This window comes from Falco biarmicus, chromosome 5, assembly GCF_023638135.1.
Source record: "Falco biarmicus isolate bFalBia1 chromosome 5, bFalBia1.pri, whole genome shotgun sequence".
In the NCBI taxonomy this organism is placed as follows: Eukaryota; Metazoa; Chordata; class Aves; order Falconiformes; family Falconidae; genus Falco; species Falco biarmicus.
This window is the reverse complement of record NC_079292.1, coordinates 87083008-87109257: the sequence shown is the minus strand read 5'-3', so window position 1 is coordinate 87109257 and position 26250 is coordinate 87083008. Positions and strand designations below refer to the sequence as shown.

Here is a 26250-nt window from a genome sequence, read left to right as displayed (position 1 = left end):
CCCTGCCTCAAAACCTCTGTGATCCTTGCTTTGATACCTGGCAGTGCTTCATGCCTGCTCAATCCTAAAACCAGCCATTTAGCCTCATCTCCTGATCCCTTGTTGTGCTCCCTGGAGAACAGCCCCTTTGCTCCTTCTACCAGGAGCAGATATACGGGAGATGGTGTCAGGCAGTCACTGTGCTGGATCTAATTGAGAAACATTGCAGCAAGGAGAGTGGTCAACAGAAAAGCAAACAAAACGATTTTTCAGGGAGCTAATCCACCTATACAAATATTGGCGCCAGGCATCACAACACACTGACATGTTTTTGAAAGGGTAAATCTTGCTGAGGGGTGGCTTAGCTCTTTGACCTCATTTCCTCAGTTGAAAACTATAGCTCTGTAAAAGATCAGTGGCAAGATCCAGGCTGATACGGAAATCCTGGTGTTTAGGTTTTAGTTGTAAACTCGGTGTTCAGAGTAGCCTCACTGGAAACAGGGATGCGCTACAGGAACTGCCATCTTGCAGAAGCACAGGAGGTTCAGGGGCTGTGTGATCTGGCCGTGAAATGTTTGCCTCCAGCTTGCAGAGAAAGAGCCACAGCAATGTGCAAGCTTCTAAAGTAACGGGTTTTCCCATTTCAGGTAAATCAGGGCCAATTCGTAATTTCTCAAGCCTTCTTCCAAGTTTGAAACGTAAAAGGATGGAATTATATGGGCTAAGTTGGGAATTGTAAAATTTTTGGTAATTTTTAAGTTGGATTGAAGTTCTGGGTTCATTCTTACCCCCTCATCCCAAGAAGTACGAGCAGACATAAGACAGAAGGGAACAAACCCATTATATTTAAAAACAGGGAAACCTTTTCATGGATGCCTACAAAAGCGAGCCACTGAGTCTGGCACAATAGTATATTGAGCACGTCTTGCTCTACGGGAGACACAACACTCTTGTAAGGAACATAACAAGGATTTATAAAGATGTCACCAAGCACAGACCAACCCTATAGTTCCTAGATTGACAGACCGGCACAGTTTGTACCACTGAGTGTCATCACATGAGGTTTCCCTCAGGTCTGGGACTGACCTAAGGATTTGTGGAATTAAACTAGAGACTACATTGCAGTCCGTCCCTGCTCTTCACTGGCAGGACAGAAACAAATTCAGGCTGGCTTCTTGCGGACCTTGCCCCAAATGGGACTTGCTGCTGGTGATCTTTTCTTTGGTCTTGGGTCTCTGAGGAAGAACTTGTCTCCAGACTGTACAACGATGACAGCCTAAGTGCTTTGTCCAGAATGGGAGAACTTGCAGCGAAAGGAGTACGTGAGGCCAAATGAAAGGAAACCAGCTGACAGAGTCAACGAAGGCTGTAACGGCTGACTGCTTGCTGTTGTATTTTAATTGCCTTTCATAGGTTTCCATGATGTGCAAGAAAACCCAGTCCCCTGCATCAGATCTCGGCTTGCATTACCTTCCTGTGCTTAACACAGGTGAGGAAACAAACACCGATTTATTTCCCCCCCCTCCACTGTTACTCTTGCCAGGGGCAACCACTTTTCGTAAGTGGTGGAGGAAGAGGGCGCAGCTCCCAGCAGAGCTGACCACACTGCTGGGAGTGAGAGATTGGTGTGCTGCCATCCATGTGTGCACATCAAATAACCCCCGTGCCTCGGCTGCCATTCTTTGTCAGAGCTCCTGTTTTCAACCTCTGTTTTATTAGCTGCTTCAGCATGGTCCCCCTCAGCCCTGGGGACTTGCCAGCTCCTGTCTTCGTAAGACACTCAAAGAGCTGGTGCCATCTCAGTGGTTCATCTAGCTGATGCCACCCTTCTAACTCACGTTGCTGCAAAGTAACCTCCAAAAGGCAGCAGGCAGAAATTCAGGGATGCAGAAACAGTGCAACTATTGGTTCATTCATGTTTATATGTCATTTTCTTGGCAGTAGAATTAAGCCTTGATATTTGGTAGCATAGTCATGACAACTCACATTGCAGCATGCAACATTTAGGGAGTATAATATTGTAGCTGTGACATTAGATGACTTAATTTAGCTCATGGTTCGTAATTGACTTTACACATTGGCATCACAGCCAAATTTTGTGCAAGAGCAAATTCATCTATCAAAAAAAAATGCTGTTTGTATTCATTAAAAAATTGTTAGCAAATTTGGGCTAAGTTCAGCAAGTAATTTTGAAAAAAAAAAGTTTAAAAATGTCATTTTCTTCGACATTAGATCATTTTTTTTTTAAATTGTATCTCAAGTTCAGACAGAACATTAATTCCTTCTTCTGGTTCAGGAAAGAGCAGAAGCAAACCACTGGTGAAAGAGAAGGCTTTGACCTGAAGCAGGGTTGTATTTTGTTTCAGGGGGTGGTTCCCTTTCTTTCTCGTGTTCACGTGTGGATTTTCAATGGAAAATCTAATCAGTTGCTGAGATGCAGTAGTATATTGCACACCTGCTCCATGCCCACACTCAGGGTTGTGTGTGAGAGAGTGTGATGACCTTTAGTGGTCATTTATGAATATGAGTGAAGAGGGGGTGGAAATTCAGAGATGCAGCAGACCCGCTGTGGCTGCTTCAAGCAGACAGCCCCCCCCCAACACGCACCCATGGCCGGGATGCAAGCTGCGTCTGAGCTGTCAGCTCTTGGCTTCCAGCTCCTGGGCAGAGACATCAGCGACAGCAAGTCGTCCCAAGTGGTCTCTCCCGCTGGGTTTGGTCAGCACTGCCCCTCTAGAGAGAGCACAGAGCCAGCCTTCAGTCTGGGGAGGCTGCTTTCAACCTGGAAAGTTTTATTTGCATGCTAGACGTGTGGGGTTTGGGGAGAAAGTCCCCACAAAAGTCACAGGCTTTCTTAACCCCAGCTGTGCCAGCAGGCGCTCGTGCTGCCCCAGCCGGGGAGCTCCTCGGGCACAGTCCTTGGCTGGGGGGGCACGGCAGCCAGTTTTGCACGTAAGGAGAAAATGCGATTGCTGATGAGCAAGGTCCCGTGAATGCCAGGGGAACCCATGCCAGGGTGTTTCCTTCTGATCTGACTCATTCTCATTCATGAAGCCAGAGCCAGGCCAGAGCCCTCCCTGGCACTGCACTAGTTTTTTGGTTTATGTGTAATAGCTACAGACCTAAGGGCATGGGAGGCATGAGGCCAGCTTAAACAATAAATACCCTGCTGTGCCTTGCTGCTTAAACAGAGTAATTACTGCCTTACTACATGTGACCCCTCTGTTCCTGTCCCTCTGGCAGTTGTTATTTCATGGCTCCCTTTACACAAGGGACGTCTGCGCCTCTCTCCGTGCCGTACATCTCTCTGTTTGCCACCGTCTCGCCTCCTGTCTTTCTCACTCGCTCTGTCTCAGTGTGTTTCTCTTTGTCAGTAGCTGACTACCATTTTCTCTTTTCTCTTGCCACTGTGAAGAATGTCACTGCATTTCTCTCTCCCAGCCACTGTCCCTCTCTTCATTCATTCGTTCTCCCTCTTATTTTTCTCCATCTATTTTTCTCTTGCTCTAAAGAGAAAAATGCTTCCCCGTGTTCACCACTTCCCATGCCACGCTAGTTTTTTCTGCCTTCCCTCCACACTGTAGCATTGTAGCACTAGCTATCCCTTTGCTCATCCACCATCTGCTGCTCTCCACTGATCTCTTTGCTAAAAACAAGCCTCTTCAACGAAGGGACAAAAAAAATTGCAAAGCTCATTGGAATCTGTGATGGCTGAGGAGACAGAGACTGATAAATGAAAACTTCAAAGTTTTGAATTTAAAAAAAATAATATCCCAGCTGTAGGTAAAACAAAAAAAATTATGTCAAAGGCTCCCTTAGCTATTCTTGTCTTTCAGAAGCCTGTTCCTAGGGAATGTAAGGTGCAGAGGGAAGGAGGGAAGTTAGGTGAGCAAAACTTTAAACAATAAATGGAGAGTGCAGAGAGAACAAAACCTGCAGTTCGGCACTGGAAGTTGCTACACACAAAACTTCAAATGGTATTTATTGATTTGCAATCTTTTTTATCTTCTTGCATCTTGTTTTAGGCAGAAGAGGGCCCAACAAAGATGCATAACCCCTTCTGCTCACAACTACAAAGAGGCTTGGAAGGAAAACAAACACAGAAGCAGGGTATCTGATCTCTTTCTCCACATACCAAATGCAAACAGATACTTTCAGTGGGTCTGAACTTCAGTTTAGTTTAAGACCACAAAAGTATTAAAAAAAAAAAAAAAGAGAGAGAGAGAGAGAAAAAAAAATATAGTAATTTCTGCACAAGAAGGAGCCCAGTGTTGGATGGACAGACAGGAGAGGACAGAGCAAAATGTGGCTGCAACCTCTGCAAACTAGCTTACCCTTTGGAGATGTAAGGAGCTAGGGCATGAAGGGAAAGGCCTCTTTGGCAGAGCACATGGCTGAAGGCATTGCTGGTCCCTTGACTACCCGAAATGGCTGTCTGCACGCAGTGCAAGAGGGTTTTCATCTGGGTGTGTGTCATTTCTAGAAAGGAAGAGTTTATTTGAGGAATGAGTGATGGTGCGTGGCAGCGTAAGGGGCCATTTGGGTGGAGGTGGGGAGGACCCATAAATACATGGGGAGGGTGTAAGCCTGTGTTTCTGCACACAGTGAGATTTTTATATATTAAAAATATAAAATATATAATCATAAAACACAGAATATAATATGCATATTAAGTAGCTCTCTCTCATACATATACGAGAGCATAGGCTGCTGTGCATGCCAACAGGGTGACAATATGCAGACTCCGTGGGGTTGTAGAGGGCTATCTCCAAAGGATGGGGGGCTTCTTGCCAGCAGGCTAGGATTGCCGAGCAGGTTTGCTATTCGAGTTCATTGTTTACTTTACTGGGTCCAATTAGGAAGCCAGGGGATAGGAAATGTGGCTGAGGCAAGCAGGCCTTCAAAGCCTTCCCTCTGCACACATCAAAGCCGGCTGCTGCAGATCCCTCTGCAAAAAGGGCTCTGCCAGCTCCGAGCAGCAGCAGCCGCCTGGCTCACTCTGCTCGGAGTCATTCCCTGTTGGTTTGATTGTCAAGCCTCCCAGGCTCGTAGCCTCTATCTCCAGCCTCCAGAGCAGAAAGCTTCTCTTTCTGATTTACTGGGACAGAGTCAAGGAGCTACAGCTTGGCAAGATGGTGTTTAATGGGGCTGCAGCAACAATCCAAGTTAACTATGAACATGTGAATGGCAAAAAACCTGTAGGGAAGAAGGTTTCCCGGAGTTGTGGGAAGGGACGCTTTTGGATGAGAAGAACTGTGCTGCATGTGGGGTCATTCGCCCTGGGAAGCCTGGAAGGCTCCTCAGTGGGAAGGGGTTGTCCTGAACCAGACAAAACAGCCAGGAGACAACTCTTGTCAGTAAGGAAGGTTTGGCGGTAGGGTCAGGATTACGTCCCTGGATAACACACTCAAGGCAAGCATCTTCTTTTAATGGGAATGGAGTGGCTCGCTTGCCAGGAGCTGGCAGTCCCTCTCTTCACCTAATAGAATATGTTCATTGTTATCAGTACCAAAGAGCATTGTCCAAGCCTTCTCCCTCCCTGCTTTGATAAACTGCATAGTGACAACCATCAGCTCCCTGCCAAAGCTGGCTCCTGCACAGAAGCGTATGTAAGCTCGCTCGGTGTGTAAAGCTCTGTTCCTGTTCCCCCCGTTCCCCTTTTGCCTTAGAGGTTAGAATTAATATGACTCACCTAATCTGGCTGCCAGGGTGAATTAGTGAAAACATCTCTACAGCTCTGTGCAAGATATCACAATCTGACATTTTTCTAACACACCATGATACATCTTCCCTCTCCCTGATCTGTACTAGGACACGTCAATTTTATATAAATGATTTTTGTTGGAAATGGTTAACGTACTTTTAGAGGGGACAGGGCTGCAAGCAAAAGGGCTAGTCTTACAAGTGAGAGTAGCCGAGTTCTGGTAGCAAAATGTTGATGCTCAGGGTTGAAACAGGTCACCAGTGCAGGGACAAGATCAGTGCTACCACTATTTCAGCAAGAGACTGTCACAGAAACTTTCCCTGAAGTGTCATGCTCCTATCTGTGTCCTGGAGCAAGGGAATGAGGAGCTGAATGGGCCTACTGATGTCCTTGGCATGCCCTTTACAACAGAAGCCCTCCCTTTCTCTCATTCCCAGAGAGCTGCACTGGGCAGACCAGCAGCTCATCATGCCTTGGGAAGGGCTCGCGTAGCTGTGAAAGCTCTCCTGCTGGACATGGTACGGGCTTAGGCTCTGAGTGCATGTGTGTGTGCAGGGGAGAAGCTGAAAAACGTCTTCCCATAGGACAGTACATACCCTTTGAGGATACTTTGGAGCTCCACTGATGTGGTTCTCTGACAGACAGATTTAACAACACCCTTAATGAGGGTGCCACTCCATTAGAGCTGGTTAAGTCACCCTCAACCCTCTTTTCATTACGGTGACAGTCTTGTGACAAGGGCAAATTGCAGGAGAAGCAAGTCCCACTTGGAATGAACCCTGTGTATAAACAAGGCAGAATTGCAGAGCAAATGATTTGCAAAGCAGAGGCAAATTACGTTTTAACCTTTTCTTTGTGAGTCTTTCCCTGATGTCTGATTAACTTTCCAGTCAACTGGCTGACCTACCAACTGGGAGTGCTGCTGTGAAAGAAGGGGAGTGTTGGTTGTCAGCTGAAATTGGGGGTGGGATTTTCAAAGAGCATTATTAGCAGGTAGCAGTATGTGATAATATCTGGGAATTAAAAGAGTTCCCAAGCAAAAATGAACGACGCTATGGCAAAAACACAAACAATGTATTGACTGCACAGACGGCAGCACAGTGCAGAAGTTGTGATGCAATTCTTCATCTGTGTTCAGCCATGGCAACACCTCATCTGAAACGCTGCGTTCAGTTTAGGGTATTGCACTTCCAACAAAATGGGAACTTGTCAGTGAGGTCTAAAAGGAAAGAGCAAGAATGATCAAGGGTCTAAAAAAACCTTACCTACAGAGGAAGGTTGAAAGACCCTGGCAATGTTCAGCAAAAAAAAAAAAAAAAAAAGGAAAAAAAAAGAAGGATGACAAGTGAGGGAGGAACATAAGTGATTTAAAAGTTGATAAAAGGCTATTGCAGAGAAGGAGGGAATGATTTGTTCTTTTTGTCTATAGTGGCTAAGACAAAAATAATAGCTTTAAATTGCAGCGGGGGAGACTCAGGTCAAACTTCAGGGAAAGTGCTCCAGTGGTAAGGACAGCGAAGCATGGGAACAGATCGTCTGGAGCGGCTGCAGGGCCTCTGCTGCTGGGGAACAGCTGGCTGCCTCCCTGGCATGACCCATGTGTCCTGCCTTGAGGCTGGGCAGTGGGCTAGATGGTGACAAGTCCCTTCCAGTACTATGACTCACCTAACTCTAGTCCTGCAGGGGTTAAGATCCCCTAACATATTTGTGATTTACAGAGATAAGAAGTACCTGTGAAAATCCCACCCTGCTTCCTTCTGCACTGATGCTCCGTAGCATCAGCCTTAGAGCATAGCAGAGGACAGAGCGCGTGTCCCAGAGCAGTGGGTGGGCAGCAGGGGCCAGCTTTGCCTCCTTACCGTGTAAAATACACTGCTGCCAGGCAGTAAGGCCCTTCAGCAGGCAGTCAGGAGATGTGGAAACCTGCAGCCAAGCCGTTGTAAGTTTTAGGCTTAGCAATGAGATTCCAGCTCACCTGAACATCTTGTAGGAGCTGGAAAAGGAACTGCTGGCTTAGCCCCACTGAAAGAGAGGGGAAACCTTGTCTTTACATGAGCGTTATACAGGGACACTGCTGTTTTCATGCCGAGTCTCCGTGACAGGGGGCGGTTTTCCCCTAGAATGGTTCTGAAAATTGCCTGGGGAAAAAAAATAAAATAAACCCCACAAAAATAATCGTGAAAGGGACATAGTTCTGAGCTGATCTTGAAGTTGCTGAAGTCCCTGCCTTTGATGCAGAAGGGAAACGCATGCAGCTGGCATCGCCAGCGTGCGTGGCCAGCCTGACCTGGGCGATGCGCTGCAGCAGGCTGTGCCCTGCGGTGGGATTCACGGCAGGCAGCTCCACGGGAAACGTAGCGCCAGAGACATGGCTTAGCCACGGCCTTCACGCGGTGCCACAGAGCCAAGGACACCAGCCTCGTCCTCGCAGGCACTATTTGAACTCCATCATTTAATGGAGTTCAACTCCAAGCATTTAATGCAAAATGGGCAGGGTTTCAGAAGTGCTCGGCACCTGTCGAGCAGAAAACGTCTTCTGGGCAGAGAGTTGCCTGGGAAAACCTGACAGCTCTCTGAGGAGCCTGAATGGGAGCCATTGCGAGCTGACCTTTTTTTTTTTTTTTTTTTTTTTTTTAAAATCTGGCTTTTACCCTTTGACAGCTGGGGGACACTTTCTACATATACAGACACGCAACTGGGGCTTGTGGCTTTGCCTGCTGCAGAGCAGTGCTTGCAGCCCTCTCGGAGAAGCAAAGCATCTCCCTTTAAACTGCTGCCAGCGTGGTTCAAATTCTTCCCAGGAGCATCCATACTTTGCTTTCTGAAGGAACAGGGTAGATATACCGGTCCTAGTATTTCATGCCTCCCTGGCACCTTTCATCCAACAATTCTAATGTGTTTTACATGGGTTAACCTCACCGCTCTTGTCTGACCAGGAGGTGATGGGAGAGGGGGGGCTATTAGCCACAGTTCATAGAGGGGGAGCAAGGGAATGACTCACCCAAGGTCACACAGTGAATTAAAAGCAAGGCCACAGACCTCCCCTGATTCCTGCCCCCGGCTGTAACCCCAGCGCTCAAGTCACTGCTTTCACGACTGCTAGCGAGGCAGCGCAGTTTAAATATGTCATTTGGTATGTACAGTAGATCAGGGATTTGTGATGATTATTGGTCTCCACAGATCAAATTACACTTTGTTTCTCTCAGTTTGGCCATGTTAACAGTAGCTCTGTCTGATTGATGACACTTTGACACTTCACGGTGGTGGTTGCTCTCAGAGACAGAAAGACATTTTTCACAGTTTGGCAGTAGAGAAAAGGGTGCTGACAATACACCACCACATCTGAGGACCCAGCTAGCCCTGAACCAGCCCGTCAGGCACAGGCTGACTAACCTTCCCTGGTACTCAGCCATCACACCCATGAACTTACTCTGGTCTCAGGTGGTGGAGATTTTGCTGCTTGGCCTGGACAGCCTTTAAGATGCAATGCTTTGGTACCACTTGTATGCTTCCTTCCAAATTCTCAGAACCCAGGTTTTCCACAACTAAATTAAATGCTAGTATCTTGCCGATATGGCTTCTGAAATAACTTCAAAATCACTCATGACTGTTGTTTATTTGCAGAATCCCTGTTGTGATTGTTCCTCCGTAGCAATTAAGCAGAACGCTTCCCATAACTGAATGCCTAACAGAGCTACCATCTGTATATTTCTATCCTACCAGGCAGAGAGTTTGAAGGCGAGGAAGAGTATCTGGAGATCCTAGGGATCACACGAGAGCAATCGGGCAAGTATGAATGCAAAGCTGCCAACGAAGTTGCTTCAGCAGACGTCAAGCAAGTCCGGGTCACTGTGAACTGTGAGTACATCGCAACTGGAGCAGGTCAATGGGGAGAGCTTTGCCCACAGGCAGGGGTGACTTTAGGATAAATAGAGAAACTTTTCTGGCTTTATACTGTATGATCTTAAATGGAGGGAGGGGAGGACTGGGGAAACTTACCTGAAATCAGACACTTATCACAGGGTATAGTTTGTCCCTTAAACCTGGTAACATATAAGGAAAAAAAAAAAAGAAAAAAGAGTGTGAGAGAAAAAAAGAGAGGAGCTGTGAGTTGCCCCTGTCTCTCCCCTCAGAAACACTGGCGATGCCTTGTTTTCACTCATTGATATTCAGGAGAACAGTAGCGTGAAAAGAAGCTTCAGCAAGGCAGCAAGGAGCGATAAGGACGGTTCAGCCGGTTCAGAGCAAACACACGCCTGCCCGCACCCAGCCGTCTCAGCAGCGCCTACATGGGTATCACAGCCCAGGGGCCTGGGGGGGCGTGCAGTAGAGGCACGTGTTAATGAGAAGGTGCAAAAACTTTACTTTTATGCTGGTTTCAGGTCATTAGCATGAAGCCATCTCTAAGAGACCCTCCGTGCATCAATGCAATACACAAAGGGGCTTGACCAAAGGATACGGCAATCCACCTTAAAACACCGACAGGCACAGCTACCTGTGGCTTACATCCACACTTGTATGAGTGGGGCGTGGATCACATCACCCATACGTGCTTAGACAGATGTCCACTTCACTCTGCCAGCATGCTTCTCTCACAGTGACACAAGATATTTCAGACTGCCATTACTCTTATAGTTCAACATGTGTATATGTCCATCTCCGTATTTGTATGGCTCATATTTGGCACTAGAGTGATTTAAAGTGAATATCCCCATCTACCTGCCCTGTTTCCTTGCTTTGAAGGCTAATACCTCTGCAGCAGGGATGGATGAATGGGAGATATATCTTCTCCTGACCTTCTTCAGTTTTCATACCAGAATATTAACCCAAACTGAAACTGGAGATGGTTACAGACGTGTTTCAGGGTGCATATGCATGGCCTTGATTCATGGGTAGCACTCTTGGGGAGTGGGTTAGGGCAGGCAGCTGACGGCAGCAAGTGTTTCAGCCCATCCCAGTCTTAATTTGCTACCACAGGTGATTTTAGCACATTTTAATACCATTCTTGCTCTTTGTCTCTTTCTTTCCCTTTGGGCCATCACATCAGATCAACTTGTCTGTCCTGTTTAGAAGTCAAGGTTATAGGCTCCCTGCAGCATCTTCAGAATCCACAGAGTTTTTTTATAGTTCCCTTAGAAACTGGGTGGCAGTGGTTTAGTACCAGCTGCTTCATGGGCCAAATTTGGCATTAATGTGAAACTGTAGTAGCAGATTTTCTGCACTAAAACTGTTGAGGTTTTTTTCCTGTCAAAAACAGCTGAGTTTATAAACCCAAGACATTCCATGAGAACCAATTAATATTTTCAAATATTTCTGTGAAACATAATTTCAACGATGCTTTTATCATGGTTGAAACAGATTGTTTATATAAAGTCAGAATGTTTGATTTCTACTTACTTTCAAGTCATAGTAACTGTTATTTTTATTATAGTAAGATCTTAAATATTTTTACTGTTGGAATATATGAAAATATAAATTGGTGGATTATTTTAATATTATTATGTGGCCTAATTTGTAATGTAAGCAACTTATAAATTCCTTCAGGACAGATCTTTGCTTTTGAAACAAAGGGAAAAAAATCTAATGGGTCATGAGGGCCAAGCACAAGAAAAAAAGTCAGTCCTGTTTGGGGATTGAAAGCTAGACATTTGCATACAGCTTTTCTTATCTTGCTTCCTTAAACTATACCACGAGCAGCTGAAGTGTGAAAACTACAGTAAATTTGAAAAATGGGACCTGCCCGACCTCTGGAGCTTCCTGGCCATCTCTTATCGTCTGCTGATGCTGTGGAGCTCGTAGCTTGTCAGCGCAAACTGCAGGAGAGAGCATCCTCGCTTTGCTTTGGTCTCACACTACCACCGTGAGGCTTCCTGAGTAACGGCCCTTGCTCATCACAGGCAGGGAAACTGAGGCCTGGGGAAAACAGCTCAAGGGGAACCACTCCTGGCTTCCTCAACAGCAAGCAGCTGCTTTCTGAGTACGATAAGGCTGGTTTCTTCAGAGCCACCGTCTGCCGCTTCTCCTGGGAGAGCACTGCAGCAAGCATCCCGCCTCTCGCTGAGCGGGCAGCCTCGGGGCCAGCAGTGCCTTAACAAAAGCGGTGGCCACTGGGGTACGGCCAGTCCACCGGTCTGGGCACTGTCCTTTGAAAAGCCGAGGAGGGTGGCCAAGGCAGGGACTGCTGAGAGCGAGGGGCTGGGTGCTCTGGCGCCCGCCCAGTGAGCTCACGCCTGCCGGGGTAATTTTCTAGGCCCGCAGAGAGGTACTGGTTCATTTTGTGACTCACCTCTTGAGCTGGATTCAGTGAAATGGAAAAGGTTTGTCTTGCCGCAGACGGCAGGAAGATAGACTGCTCGAACCAAAAAATCGAAGAAGGTTGCTTAAAAAAATCACCTTCGCTATCCTTTTATTACCCCTCCTCCTCTCCAAATTAAAATATTTACGTGAACCCACAGCCTTTGAATGTGGGATCCTATTTATGTACACTTATTAATATTTATGATGTTAGAGGGCACACTGCAATATCCCTAAAGCCCTGCATAAAATCCCGATTAAGGTCAGGAAAGGGATCACATTGAGATGGCTAATGTGTTCACAAACTAACTTCTTTCTGTATATTTTCCAGACAGAATTATTTTTTTCTTTGACTGACACAATCAATTTTGATTCTTTTTTTGGCCTTTCAGTGCTGGGATGGATACAGACGGCAGATCTGAACTCTGTACATGCAGAGTATGCTTTATGGTAACTTGAGTTTCAGCGAAGTAGCTGTCTGAGTCGCAGCCCCGTAATCTCAGGGAATGCAAGTATTAGTGATGAGAGACAAAGCTCTTATTCCCTGATCCCTCTCAGCAGCCAGGTGGAAATAATTCTGCCTTTTAACATGTAAAGCTTGTCGCTTAACATTTTGAACATGGGGCTGGGATTGAAGATGCTGGTGCCTACCCCACCTGGCACCCAGCCAGCACTAAGACCTAACTCAGGTGGAGCACACCGATATGTTCCCCAAGGGGTTTTTTGCCCATGGCACAATGCTCAGCCTTCAAAGTAAGCAGAGGTGGGAGCACCATGCTGGGCTGAGGGCAAGCTTCACACAGAGCAAGCCCTCTTGGAAGCTGCGACAAAGCGTGATGTCCAGGAAGGTCTGGGCAGGACTTGTAACCTTAGACAACTAAGAGAAGTGTCTCTACAAGTGGTCTGGCTCTCAAAGTTGCACCCACAGCTCCTGGTAAAGCTCTTCCCTTTTAAGCCATGAATGTATTTCTGTCTCAAACATGTTGTCTCAGTCCTTTCCTTTATTATAGTTTTGACATTAGACACAGAGGTTGTTTGGAAAATAATTTTCATGCTAGTGCTAAATTCCTACTTTATTCCTGTTACTGTTGCTGTCTTCCTTTACCCTTGATAAAGCCTTTCTGTCTTCTTCTTCTCTCTGATGAGCCCATGTGAACTAGAGATCCACAGGTAAATATTCATAAATTACAGAAGTTCATCATTAACCTTAAGTCTCCCTGTGTATGCCTATGCATTTATGACAGAACTTTATTCAGTGTTGCTAAAGAGAAGCACGCGTAAGGAGCAATGCTAACGCAGTGTATTAGGGAGAGTTCAAAGAGCAGCATTCTCCAGAGAAGCAGAGCGGGCAGCGTGTGCCACAGCAAGCAGCAGCCGTGGGCCCCCACTGGCCCAGATGGTTTGCATGAGGAAGCCAGCCCTGACACAGTTTCACTGTTTTGTTCCACCTGGAAGTGTGTGAAGTGACCGTGTGTTTCCTTCCTGCAGACCCTCCCACCATCACAGAGTCCAAGAGCAATGAAGCGGCCACAGGACGACAAGCCTTACTCCGGTGCGAGGCATCAGCAGTGCCCACACCTGATTTCGAGTGGTACAGAGATGATACCAGGTAAGACCTGTAGCTTGCCTCTTCCCTTCTCTCCTGTTTAGCCCTCAATAGAGGATCCTTAAAGAATCACTTATCATGCTCCCCAACTCTTCTCCTCAAACAAATTACTCTCACAAACCATGTAAGTCATAACGGTCACATCAGACTCAGCAGAGCCAGCATGGTGAGGGCTGGAGAAGGCAATCCCTGTCTGCAGTGGGGATGCTGCAGGAAGTGCAGAGGATGGAGCTCTGCAGAGGAATGGTAGAGGAATGAAGGCGGTTAATTATCATTGATAACATACAGCTGTGGGCTGGCTTCAGGGGCGGTGGGTTGGCTGACGTGGATAATGTGCAGCTGTGGCTGGTTCTTGCTAAGTAGTTAAATAGCTCTGAGGGGTATGGAAGAGGAGCAGCCAAGGAAGAGAGACCTGGAAAAAGCAGAGGGAGGAGAGTGAGAGAGCATACCCTGGAGGTAGGAGTGACAAGGATGCAGTAGAGGCAAGAAGCAGAGTGGACTGGCCTGAAGAGTATGAAGAAACAGCATGAACAGTAGATGAACCTTTGAAACCTTGTGGGGGATTGGTGGCTGTGCAGGGGTAAGGTACAGGAACTATTTACTGAAGTTAACCTGGGATGGGATGGTAAAAGCCTTGTTGCAGCTGGCTGGTTTTGATAGTGCTGTGACAGAGCTCTTGCCTTTAAGTCAGTTGTGAGCAAATACAGAATAAAGACATCGCTAGGGCTTTCTTCCTGATGGTGTTCATGTGTTAAATAGCCCATGATAGAGAAGGAAAAAAAAAAAACCCACCAGCCAGTGTTAGTCTCCAAGTAGATAATGCTACTTGGGGTGCCTTCATCTAGGGGAAGGAACTGCTGAAGTGTAAGATTCCTCCATCTGTGTGACCTAAGCCACCCAGATATGCATGTGAGAGACAAGGATAAAAGGGGTCTGTCCCTTATACCTGAGCATTTACCTGGCTCAGGCATGGCTCAGTGTTGGTATGTGCACATACTGGAACACACGAACCGGTGTCTCTCACCAAAAACCTTTCGGTCACCTATGGAGGAGCCCTCAGCTGGCCATGGTGTGTTCATTTCCAGGTGTTAGTTGCTGCTGGGTAAAGGCTTCCTCCCTTTCCTTTGGCTTTTCTTGCTTCTCCACTGCTTTACCAGTGCTATTTCACCCCACTGTGGTCCTTCTCCCTTTCGTTCTGTCCTCCTGCTTTCCATCAATGCCTTCTTTGGTCTCTTTCTCCTCACACCTCCTTCCTGCCTCCCTCCATCCTCACCTGCCAGCTGGCCTGAGTGACTTTGGTTTACTGCCTGCCAGGCAGCAATTTCCTTCCAAGTACACAGCTGCCATTGCACTACACACCTCTTTGCCTGTCTTCCCAGGATAAACAGCGCCAATGGTCTGGAGATAAAGAGCACGGGGAGCCAGTCTCTGCTGATGGTGGCCAACGTCACTGAGGAACACTATGGGAACTACACCTGCGTGGCTGCCAACAAGCTGGGAGTCACAAATGCCAGCCTATACCTTTACAGTAAGTATGGGAGAGGGTGAAGGGAGGTCTAGATTGCTCTCGCAAAGACCAGGCCGTGTCGAAAGCACAGAGTAACCAAAACTCAGGAAAGCATCTGCTTGCCACCCCCACCCCCCCAAACCACCATGAACTGGCTTGCAGTGCCCCGCTTCAGATACCTACATGGTCATATTTGCTGTGAAACACAAACACAGCCAAATTAAAAGGTTTACAGTCAAGCCCTTTCATTGACTTTCTTTGCTGAAGTCAGATTTTGTTAAAATAATAAAAAAATGTTTGTTTTAAAGCTGAAACAAAAAACCTTTTAGAATGACAGCCCTTTTAATAAGGACACAGAAGGCCAGGGCTCAGAGGGTCCGTGACAGCTGAGAAATGACAAGTAATTCAGAGAGATGGAGAGAACTTGCCACCGAGCCTGAGGAGAACAAGAGAGAGTCAAGAAAAAGAGAAATGAGTTTGAAAATGGAAGGGAAAGAAGTGGGAAAAGACAGAATGATTTAAAGGGCCCTGCCATGGGGAACATGGAGGGAAAAGTAATCAGCAGATGAAATACGGAGTAAAATTCCTTGGATCTCATCCTGCTACCTTTCAGTTACTGAGTTTGTCCTAGTAAGTGTAAACAGATAGAAGTTAGGACTAGACCAAACTGTAGAGCAGAGTTACCTGCTGGTTCTGGATTTTGCAACTGATTCAAACCTGACCCTAAACTGAGCCCGTGCCCCTCTCCTACCACCCACCCACGTGTACAAACCGTGGTGTATCGAAAATGCAGTTCCCAATTTCAGGTCCAAAACTTGGCCTCAACTTGGACCACGCGTTGTTATTGCCACCAGAAACCGACTGCAGCAGAATGACCCACTCACAGGAATGGACACATAGATGCAAAAGTGACTTAGGGCTGTATTCCTCTGATAGTCCCAAACTGAATTAAAACTCTCAGGCCACAACTTGCATGTCCTTTTAAACAGGAAACAAACAACAAAAAGGAGGGGGGGGGGGAGCTGGATAAAGCAGTGTTGGTATGGAATGCAGTTTAGTCTAGTTTCTGCTGTGTGTGGTCGGATTAATCAAACCATCAGGAAAAGAATGTTTTGGTTAGGTTATTTTTTAACAGATGTAGTGCAAAAGAATAAATCCATTGGCATTTTTTGTTTACCACCTCTTGATTCATGTTGTGGCAGTTTGAATTTTTGCAAAATGTGGGCATATTCTGTGGAAGCTTTTTTCTAAAGAACAGATATTATCATAATATATATTTGATTTCCTGTAGCACTGCAGCACACAAAGCAAATTTTGACTTCGAAAGTCTTTTCACCCTGGTCTTGTGACTGTCATGAGATTCAAATAAAATCCTCAGGCAGCAATCTGGAACACAATTTTCAAATACTCCAGATTTGTTCTTGCTGATATTAATGTAATGCTAAGTTTAGAATGCATTATTTGTGGCTGAATTCTAAATTTGGTGCTCTCTGTTGGTTCCTGTTACACAGATGAGCTGAACTGCATCACTGAAACAAAATATAAGATGAAATTCAATAATGTATGGATGCACACATGATTTTAGCTGGGGGGGCTGGTTTTGCTAGAAGAGCATTTTGCGTAACTTCAGAAAATCACCCCAAAGGATCTCAAAGGATTTGCTAGAAATTAGTATTTTAATATCACAAGTTATTTAGAAATGGGCGAGTGTTATTAGCACCATTTTGCAGTAGGAAAGTAAGGTACAGAATGAAGAAGTGGTTTACCCATGGTCGTAAAGTGAGTGGCAGAACCCATAAGAGACACAAGGAGATCTTGCAAAGTTGCCATTAACTATTCCAGGAGGAAATGTGGCAACTATTAAAGATGACTTGGAACAGGGAGGGTCCTATTTTAGTGTCCTTTTGATGTGTATGGGGAAAACTTTCCTCCTTTCAAGTTGCTGGATTTTCTTCATCATTTTTAGCTTAGAAATTCAAGGCCTCTTTACGCTAGACAGTGCTAGAGAACTTCACAAGGGCCAGAAGAATGGAGGTGCAGGAGCTGAGAGAGATTTGATGATCTTGAGTGGATGTTTATAACTTTTATTTTTGTTTCTTGGTTAATCCCTATTTCTTCAGTGTGCAATTGCTTCATACTATTTCATGAAATCTCTGTTCTCCTGGTTAGTGTGGAAGAGAGAAAGAAATAAAAAAAAAAAATCAGGCAGTCTACAGCTGGTGTTTCTAAGGTTAAGAAATCAGGGGGAAATGAGTGAAAGGAATCCAGCTTCATAAAGATAAAGCAAGCAGCTGGAAAAAACTACAAGCCCAGATGGGGAAAAAAAAAAATGCTGTAGTGATCACACAGTAGCTGAAATAACAGGTAATGCACACTCACAGTCACATACCCAGGCAGAAAAATAAAGCAGTGCCAAGTTTTTGCAAGGTACAGCACATACTCAAACAGTTGGAAGTGGTTTTTATCCCTAGAATCAGAGATTTTATTTCTTTTTTAAATACAGAACAAGCTCACTGTAGGGCAACATCCCACTAGGGAGGCAGATACAGTGCTGGTTTCTCAGTGTCCCATTGCAGCGCAAAAAAGAATGGCAGCCAGGAGTGAAGAAACCTCCAGCGAGTTAATAATGAGGTACTGGCAGTTTTGCCTGAGGTGGAGGGCAGAAGGGGAGCTAGCAAAATGGTGTGAAAGAACAGTTTAGCAACAGAGAAAAATGGGTGGCTACCATTCCAGGGAACCTCAGCCAGCAGTGAAAAACTCTAGGAGGGACTGAGTGCTTTAGATGTCAATGCCATAGATAGAAGATGCATTAAAATACAAAAGCAGCTCCCTTGAGCTGTATGAATAGCTAGCTAGTGATCTTTCTTAAAGGATGTAGCAGCAGGATTGCTGCAGGTGGAGAGGTTTATACCCCTTGCTCCTGGAGACTGAGTTTACAACAGCATAAAAATGGCCCTACCAAAGGTCTCTTTTACCCAGGAACCTGTCTCCAGCAGCAATATGGAATATGTTTGCAGAGATAGTACTCAGGAACAGTCTGATGATACAACTGATCTAATAACTTGCTGCCGTCCTTTCCTGCCCGCTCCTTTTGCGCACCCTGCTGCATGCTTTTGTTTTCTCCCTTACTCTGGTACTCAGTGGACATCCCGCTGAGCCAGTTTAACCTGCTGCACTGGTGAAAAATAACCAAGTTTTTCCACCCACCCCCCCAAAAAGCCCCCCTTTTGTTGTACTGAAGTGAATTAGTTTGTGGAAGGGCTCAACAAGCACTAGAGCCCATGCAAGAGGGCAAGCTGTGTCACACATCTGTGGAGATGAGGAGCTGGGAGGCAGGACCGTGTTTTGCAGCATTAGGGAGGCAGTAGGCTGATTCAGCTCTGCAAAGCCTAGCAACAAGGTTTGTAATCCCCAAGCACAAAACAGTGTGAGACCTAGGAAAAGGGAAGGAACACAGATCTCTCTGAGAATTACCCGACTGAGAGGCCAAGCCAAGCCAGGGCTGCCATCGCAGAGCAACAGTGGTGAAAAGAGTTGCCACAACTGGTGGGAAAGGGTTTTTTTTCCCTAAGTGTATTAGGAGAGGGGAACATGTTTTCTTTCCATTCCACTCAGCTAAAAGTGCTATGAAAAGCATTATGAGTAAAAGTCACAATTTGTATCTTAACCCCCACTATACAGAAGCGTAAATCTGTGTATATATACCAGATACAAATCTGCTGTACAAGCGTACAGATACATAGGCTTACGTGTACATGAGCATGTATGCATACGCATGCACCTGTGTGATGTATAAGCAAGCACACATACATCCCTACAGGCATACAGAAGCAGGCTCAGCACCTGGTGCATTCTAGCAAGGCAGAGGAAAGAAAGCAAAGCTTATCCACATCAGTTGACTTCTGCCTCCAGCAGAGCTAGCCCATCCCAGAGGATAAAACAGGAGACAACAGGGCAGTGCTGCACATCCTCATGCAGCCCAGCTGGTGAAATTGTCTCAATTATAGGAGACTGCCACCTCAGCAGGTCCCCTGCTGCATCCTCTGCAGCTTGCATCCTCTGCACCCTTCAGGGAGTAAGAGAACACAGGGGTGAGGCAGCAGCTGGCAAGGCCCGTGCCAATTAGAAGCAGCAGCAGACAGGATCCCACCCCTGCCTCCTCGAGAGGCTTCAGGTAGAATTATCGTTACAGTCCAGCAGTTTTGATCGCAGCAAGAGGCACGTTCCTAAGATGAGCTGGCACTTGCCTCTAACTTGTCATTATTTGTGAGTGCCCCACCACAAGTGCTAGCTGTGTGCACACGCTTACACCCCTTCTGCCAACTCTCTGCCCACGCTTTGTTGCACCTGAGCGTATGCTTGTGGTGGTTGCTGCTAGGGTTTGGAGCCTGACTGTGGCTGAAATCTCTCTCCGTGGTTCTCAGTGCAAACCCTGTCTTTTCCCAGGGGCTGTCAATAATGGGGGGTGGGGTGGGGGGAGGCCTCAGGAGAGGAGGAAAGTGGTTAGGGTGACAGCCAGAGGGGGCAAGGCTGAGACACTCCTAATGAGCCAGGATGGAGCAGTAAAGGCAGCACTCAGCAGCGGGCAAGGGGGAACAGAGGTAGAGTCCTTGAATAGAAAGCAGCATGATAATGAGGCCGTAGTGCTTTCCTTTTACTGCTTATGCTGTGCAGTCTGCAGCCTGCTGTGCAGGAAGAAGGTAAAGGGGAGTTGAGTTATTTAACCAAACTGAATAACAAGGAAGTCATGTCAGCACAACAGCCTGCTTTCACAGAACAATAGTCCCCTGTTGCTACATAAGCACAGAGATCCAGGCTAGCTGTGTATTTTCTAGGCAAGAGACAACTCTCCTGTGCCTGCTGTGGAGTCAAACAGCTCCATTACCACCATGAGGGCAGGAGACCTGCCAGTGTCACCAGATGATGGGCCTGACCTGCTATGTCCCAGTGGGCTCCAGCAAGGCAGAAACTTGCTCTTTGCGCTAAGGGTGCTATATAAAGAGCGTTGGCTTCCAAATAGCTGGGCCTGGGTTGATCAAAGAATTATAGTGGACTGCTGATGCATCCTGCCAAGCTCTGTGTCCATCAGCAATGATCTTAGCACTGTCCTTCCAGGTAAACCAGGAGAGAGCTCATTGCCTCAGGCCTATCTACTGTTGCACAGTGGCATATCTCTACAGTTAAATATCGACCTGCTGATCAGTCCATGAATAGGAACTTGGCTCAGTCAGTACAAGGAATCCAGCAACTCTGAAGGTAATGAAAGGAGACCCAGTGATCACTCTCAGGCCTGGGGGTTTGTAGTCTTGGTTCTGCACCTGGCTCTGCCAACAGTTAAACATTTGACCTTGGGCAAATCGCTTCCTTGCTCTGTGCATCAACTGCACAATCTGTAAAACTGCAAAATAACACCACCGTTAGCCTCCAGCTGAGGTCTCTGACACTGGTTTCCCCCAGTGTCTGTGCAATCCTTTTAAGATCCTTGTGTGATGCGTAATGAAGATGCAGTGTAAAAACCCTATAAACAAAACTGCAGGTTCTATGTACAACTAGATGTTGATGAGTCTGCAAAAACTCTGTCTACCTCAGAATACAAAAGCTCTAAAGAAACAGTGTCTCAAGGATTCCCCAGGGTGACTGCTTCCCTGCACAGATCCTCAGGGGACATGTCACTGGCAAGAAATCCATTGTGGAGAAGGTTCTGGGGGGTGCGGCAACTACCCATGGAGGACTTCTACAACTCACCTCTCTGCCAAGATTAGCTTCCAGCCAGAGGTGTAGCTAAGAGGAGCTCTAGTGTGATGACATGAGTGGTCTTGAAAGTCAGAGGGGAGATATGGCCCATCAACTCCAATTACCTTCGCTGCAGGTGCTTAATCCCTCTTGCTGTGTGGATATTATTTGTTTAGGTTTTGAAATGACTTCTCTCTGACTCCCAGTCCCAGGGGATGTTGATATATATTAGGTGTGGCTAGCAAAATGCTCTGTAGATGAAACCTACTCTAGTTCATATAATTTGGGGATGGACAACTCCATCAGGTTTGTATCTGCTGCTTGCTTTGTGTGAAAAGTGGCTTGTCCTTTTCTCCTGCATGTTGCTTATTGTTTTTTTTCCCCCCTTAGAACGAGTTTTACCCACACTCCCCAATCCTTTTCCAGGTCAGTATATGTTTTATGTTGAAGTAGCTCTTTAGCTGGGTCATTCTCCATCATCCTGAAAAATGCTCAGAGCTAAGGATGGGCAAAACAGCTCAGAAATGCAGGAAAACAAGGGCTTTCCCTTCTCATCTACACGTAATTTGGTCTCTTCTGCTCACCTCCCTCATCCTTCCACTTCCTCCCTTCCTTTTCAATAAAACAACCAATGAAACAGCAACAACCTGTAGCTGAGCTTTGAGCCATGACATTGTGTCCTCACCTAGGTCTGGACAGTCTTCAGTGAGGTTCAATATGCCTGCAGACCTACACCTCATGCATACTGCCATCCTAAGCTGTCTTTGCCCACATGTTCGGATTTGGATCAAAAGCATAAGCAGACCAAAAAATTTGCAGAGACAGTGGAAGGGACAAGTGAGAAGCTAAAAATTAAATTGCTGCCAGGAGGCTTTTTCACTCTAGTTGTGCAAAGTATTCATGGTGAAACACTTTGTTCTCTCATTCCTCTTGTCACACGCCCCCAGTCTGCCAGTCACATAGTGCCGCATTTGAGGCAGAGAACATGAAAAGAGGTGTGTAGTGAGGTGTTACCGTCTACTTTAAGGGAAGAAGGTATGAAGGCAGAACAGCGTCCGGGTATTTTTCCTGTCTCTGTGCTGCCCAAGCATGCCTCAGGTCCAGACAGCACAGGTCCGACATCCACATGAGATTCGGGGGCTTGGATGCAACCTCAAGACTCTGAAAAAGTGCAGACTGGGCACTTCCAGAAAGCAGGCTACAGCATTTGAAAGCAGTGTTTGAAACAAAATAATAATAAGGCAGGCAGTCCCCGTATTCACTTAAAAAATCTTGGCCTAGAGCTCCTTAGTATCTTTGTTTTACTGCCATGTGATGAAGATGTGTTCAACTCATAGGATGTTCGGAGGCCTGAATAGTTAATGTCTGTACAGAGCTTTGGGGTAGAGTGTTATTAGGAACCCGTGTTGTTTTGCAAAAGAGCACCTGCCCAAGTAAAGCACCTGCAGGTACTCTCATGAAAAGAACAATAAATGCTGGGTGTTACACCAGCCCCATTTAACTACTCTACCATTTTCAAATCAAGCTCTGCTCTTGGCAACTTACTCAGGCTCAGGATGTAGTCACAATTGCCTATTTAAAAGGCAAATCCACAAATACAATTAAAGAAAAGTACCTACAAAAAGAGGAGGGGTGGAGGGAGAAATCAAGCTACCATTAAAATTAAATCCCAGAGAGTGATTTGTAAATAACATTCAAGGAGCTGAGAAAAGGAGTAAAGTAGGCCATTGGGAACCTAGTGTGGAAAAATAAATCCAATTAAACACCATTATCGTATGTATTGCAAATGAAACTTGTGCATGGATGTGAAATTAAAGTTGCTGAGGATGTTCGGGATGTAAGGTTTTGAGGAGTTTTCCAATTTTGCGTGTTCTTCTTTTAAGCAGAATTTTCAATGACAAATATTTTTGTCTGATGGAAAACCCAAGGCTCTTTCTTTTTATGATTATTTTTATTATATATCCTTAAATTCTACAGGCAGGCAGTGTTAATTTTTTTCATAGCCAGCCCTGTTTACAGCTGGTTTTGAATTAGTAGTCCATTAAGCTAAATGATAAAGCAAAAACTGCAAGTGAGCAAGGCCAGGATTTCCATACCAAACACCTCTCCTAATCAAGCTGCCAAGGCCATCCTGCACAGCTTTAGTCAATCCTTTGAAACACTTCCCCCTCTGTCTTTGAAGTTGTTATTTTTTTCCTTTCATGACTTCCCAGTCTCCTGAGAGGATCTTGAATGACCTCCTGGTGTGACATCACTTCTGTGAGGCATCTCCAGGAATTTGTGGTGCCAAATGCTGGGATATCTCCAGTGACCCAGGACATGCAAAGAGGATTTTGCAGAGGGGGAATGTAGAGTTTAAATACGCTGGACCTCATTTGTTTTCTGAAAGCGCTTACCGGCTTCTCCAATGTGGGCGTTCAGCACAGATATTGGCACTTATCTCAACATTTGCTTTTACTTCGCTGTTCACCTTCAAAGAAACCTTAGGTATAAAATTTTCCTGCTAGTCCTTTTTCTCCCTATGAGTTGATGTTCTGAGATGCAGTCCTCAGTTCTCAAATAAGCCTCTCCTCAATGACCAGAATCACAGCCTCCTCCCTCTTCCTCCCTCGATTTCCATTTCTCTTAAGCCTTGGTAACTCTTCCCTGCCCTGTGGGGTTTTGAGCATTAATTTAAAAGGAAGGTGTTTTGAGATGAAGAGTACTGTAGTCATGCATTGCTATCATTAGCTGGCTGCTGTGGAAACATCTTTCAAGCAGGCTAGAGATTCAGAAGCAGCCTATTCAACTAAACACATGGGACTTGAACTTGATGAGGCAGTTTCCTAAAAGGCTGGTGGAGCGCAGCTGATTCAGCTCTCAACTGCATTGTCCTTGGTAAATTTTCCATCCCTCCTGACTTTGCAGCCGGGCACTCAAAATGCCCCAAAATGTCTTCTAGGATGACACATCATCACATCTTCCTGTCTGCATTGTAACATCATGTTATAATGGGATGACACAAGACCTGGCCTGGCTGTCACAAAGGGGGTCTTACTGCAAAAGGTGGCTTTTCAAAAGGGTTTTTCTTCTGGAAAAGGAGAATTTGCACATTCCACACCATACCTGCCAATGACAGGACAAATGGGGTCACTGTTGAGCCTCAAAGGGGTCTGTCATAATTATGGCACTAGCTCCATCTCTGTCCTCCATTGTCTCTTGTCCTCAGCCCTGTGAACACGGACTCCTTTCCCCTGGGATTAGCACCTAGTGTCCACATCAGAATGGCTTTGCCATACTGATGGGCTTTAAAACCTGTGAGTCTGCCTTACAGGAGTTTTGTCATGAAGGCTTAGCACAGACTAACCAGGGCCTTTCTCAGTGTGGTTAGCTTGAATGCCCAGGGAGCTCTGTGAGGGGGGTGCTGTGTTCCCCAGAAAGCAGCACATCCAGAACTGCCCATGGGGCATCAAGCGTGCCAGTCTTTGGGGCCTGATCAGATGAAGTTATGGCCATTAATAGGGTGACAAAAGATTACAGCAATAGTGTGTTAGTAATTAGTGGAGGGGGAGGGAAGAGGAGAATGAGCAGTCCTGTCTTTCTGCCAAAACGTGCACTGATCGGAGAATGACCCTGTATGACTGTAGATCGTAGCTAGTCTCCATTTAGCTGTAGCCCGTGTAGCCTGTACTGTCACTAATGCCTTCATCAGGTGGGTGGGAGCCGGGGGAAGGGAGAAAAGAGATGTTCATTTGGGTCCGATGACCAGAGTGGGAAACAGAGAGCATCTTTTTTTTCTAATACCCGCTCAGTCCTCATCCTTCCCTATGGAGGGCCTAGCTGTGGTGAAGAGAGCTCATCTGTCGCAGTGGTCACCTCCACCCATCTCTGCTCCCCTTCTGCTCTCCCTAGTGTAAGGCCCCGTCAGTTCTGCTGAGTAGGCAGCTCTCATGTCAGTGGGGTCTGCTTTGGCAGAAGGATGAACATCTGAATATTTCAAAGCTAAGGAGAGAAGCATAGGGGAATATATCAGAGAGTACAGACTGTAAAGGGTTAACACGTTACGAGGGTTTGCTGACTAGGTAGTGGTGTGGGAACAGTCCACAGAAACCAGCCCTCCCAGTATGGTGTGGCCAGCTAAAAAGCCCATCCATCTCTGGAGTCGTCTTCACTGAGGCCAGAGGGTGCTTTATCAGCTGGGTGCCAAGAAAGAGTCAGTGAAAACCCAAACCTTCGCAACATTGGAAACAAACTAGTTGGCAGAGCTGGGGAAACTGTAAAGTTTCATAAAGAAACACAAAGAGGGCAAAATAACCAATCTTGGCCTATTGTAATTCTGACATAGAAAAATAATGGCCATATGAACCGAGCACAGGAGGGCGTGTTTGGAGTCATGTGCAAGTCTGGTATTTCCGTAAATCCTCAGGCGTTCAGGGGCTGTAGTTCAGCTGTACTCACCGCTCTGCAGTGGTCTTTGCCTGAGCACTTGGAGCACGCCTCTTTTCCTCGAAAGCTGGCTGAGCCCCGGGCATTGGTACCTGATAACACCCATGACCTTGGGTGGGAAGCACAGCTCACAGTTCTCCTTGCTTCCCACTGGTGGTATCCAGCCAGACTTTCCAAAGAGCTGATTCCCCATTTGGTGAGTGCAGAAGGGGATGGCTCTGCAGGATGGATGCTCGGGCAGGCAAGCTTCTCTTACTGCTCAGGGTCAATGTCCATCCCTGCCAGATCTGCAGGCACTGAAGGCTGGGACTGCATTGGGTGCCAAGCCTGCGGGGGTTTCAGGCCAAGGGAACAAGAAGGACAAGACAGCATGAAGGCAGAAGGCCAATGTCATATTAATTGTTTCTTGCTATTTCATAGGTACCAGGCAAAAGATGGCATTGTATCTTATTTTGACCATGTTGTTTAAAGTGAATAAAGTACAAGTCAGAGGTGATGATAGTGTCTTCCAAAAGGAGTAGCAGAGATGCAGCTGGAAACAGCATCTTAGGGAAAAGAGAAATGCCAAGAATTATTTGTTACTACAGCTACTAACATTGCTTTGTGGGTTTTTTCTGAATAGCAACAGACAGTTTCTGTTTGCTGAGACTGTTTAAAAAAAAAATTGAAAACCAGTCAGCTTCTTCTCTCAAAAAAGTGTAAAGAAAAGAAACCAGCTTTCTTGAAGAGAGACACAGGGGGGAAGAGAGAGAAATAGCTTTATTGCTTGATCTGTTTCTGTACTTTATGTTCATTAATTTTAATTTAGATTGATTTATTCCAAAATGAGCCCTGGCTTGCATATATTTGCATAACCCTCTCCAGTAGCAATGCTGTGGAGAATCCAGCAAGTGAGGAAGAGCAGCAGCAGGGGGTAGGAACTGACACTGGAAGTCCCAGAAAGACATTCCTCTGAGCTGGGCCCTTGCACTGGGGTAGGGAAGGCATTTCAAGGTCTATTTA

The 26250-nt window shown here is 46.2% G+C and overlaps 1 protein-coding gene across 5 annotated transcripts in view; it reads left to right on the top strand.

The window, feature by feature from the left end:
* The window catches only part of LSAMP (limbic system associated membrane protein), a 313890-nt gene that overhangs the window by 273933 nt on the left and 13707 nt on the right, over positions 1-26250 (top strand). For 3 of the 5 annotated variants that reach the window (XM_056341356.1, XM_056341360.1, XM_056341357.1), the window contains 4 exons: positions 9407-9541; positions 13466-13586; positions 14963-15111; positions 21214-21249. In XM_056341356.1, coding sequence (XP_056197331.1) covers positions 9407-9541; positions 13466-13586; positions 14963-15111; positions 21214-21249 — 441 coding nt within the window. The remainder of the gene's footprint in view (positions 1-9406; positions 9542-13465; positions 13587-14962; positions 15112-21213; positions 21250-26250) is intronic. The other 2 variants (XM_056341358.1, XM_056341359.1) reach the window with 1 other exon arrangement.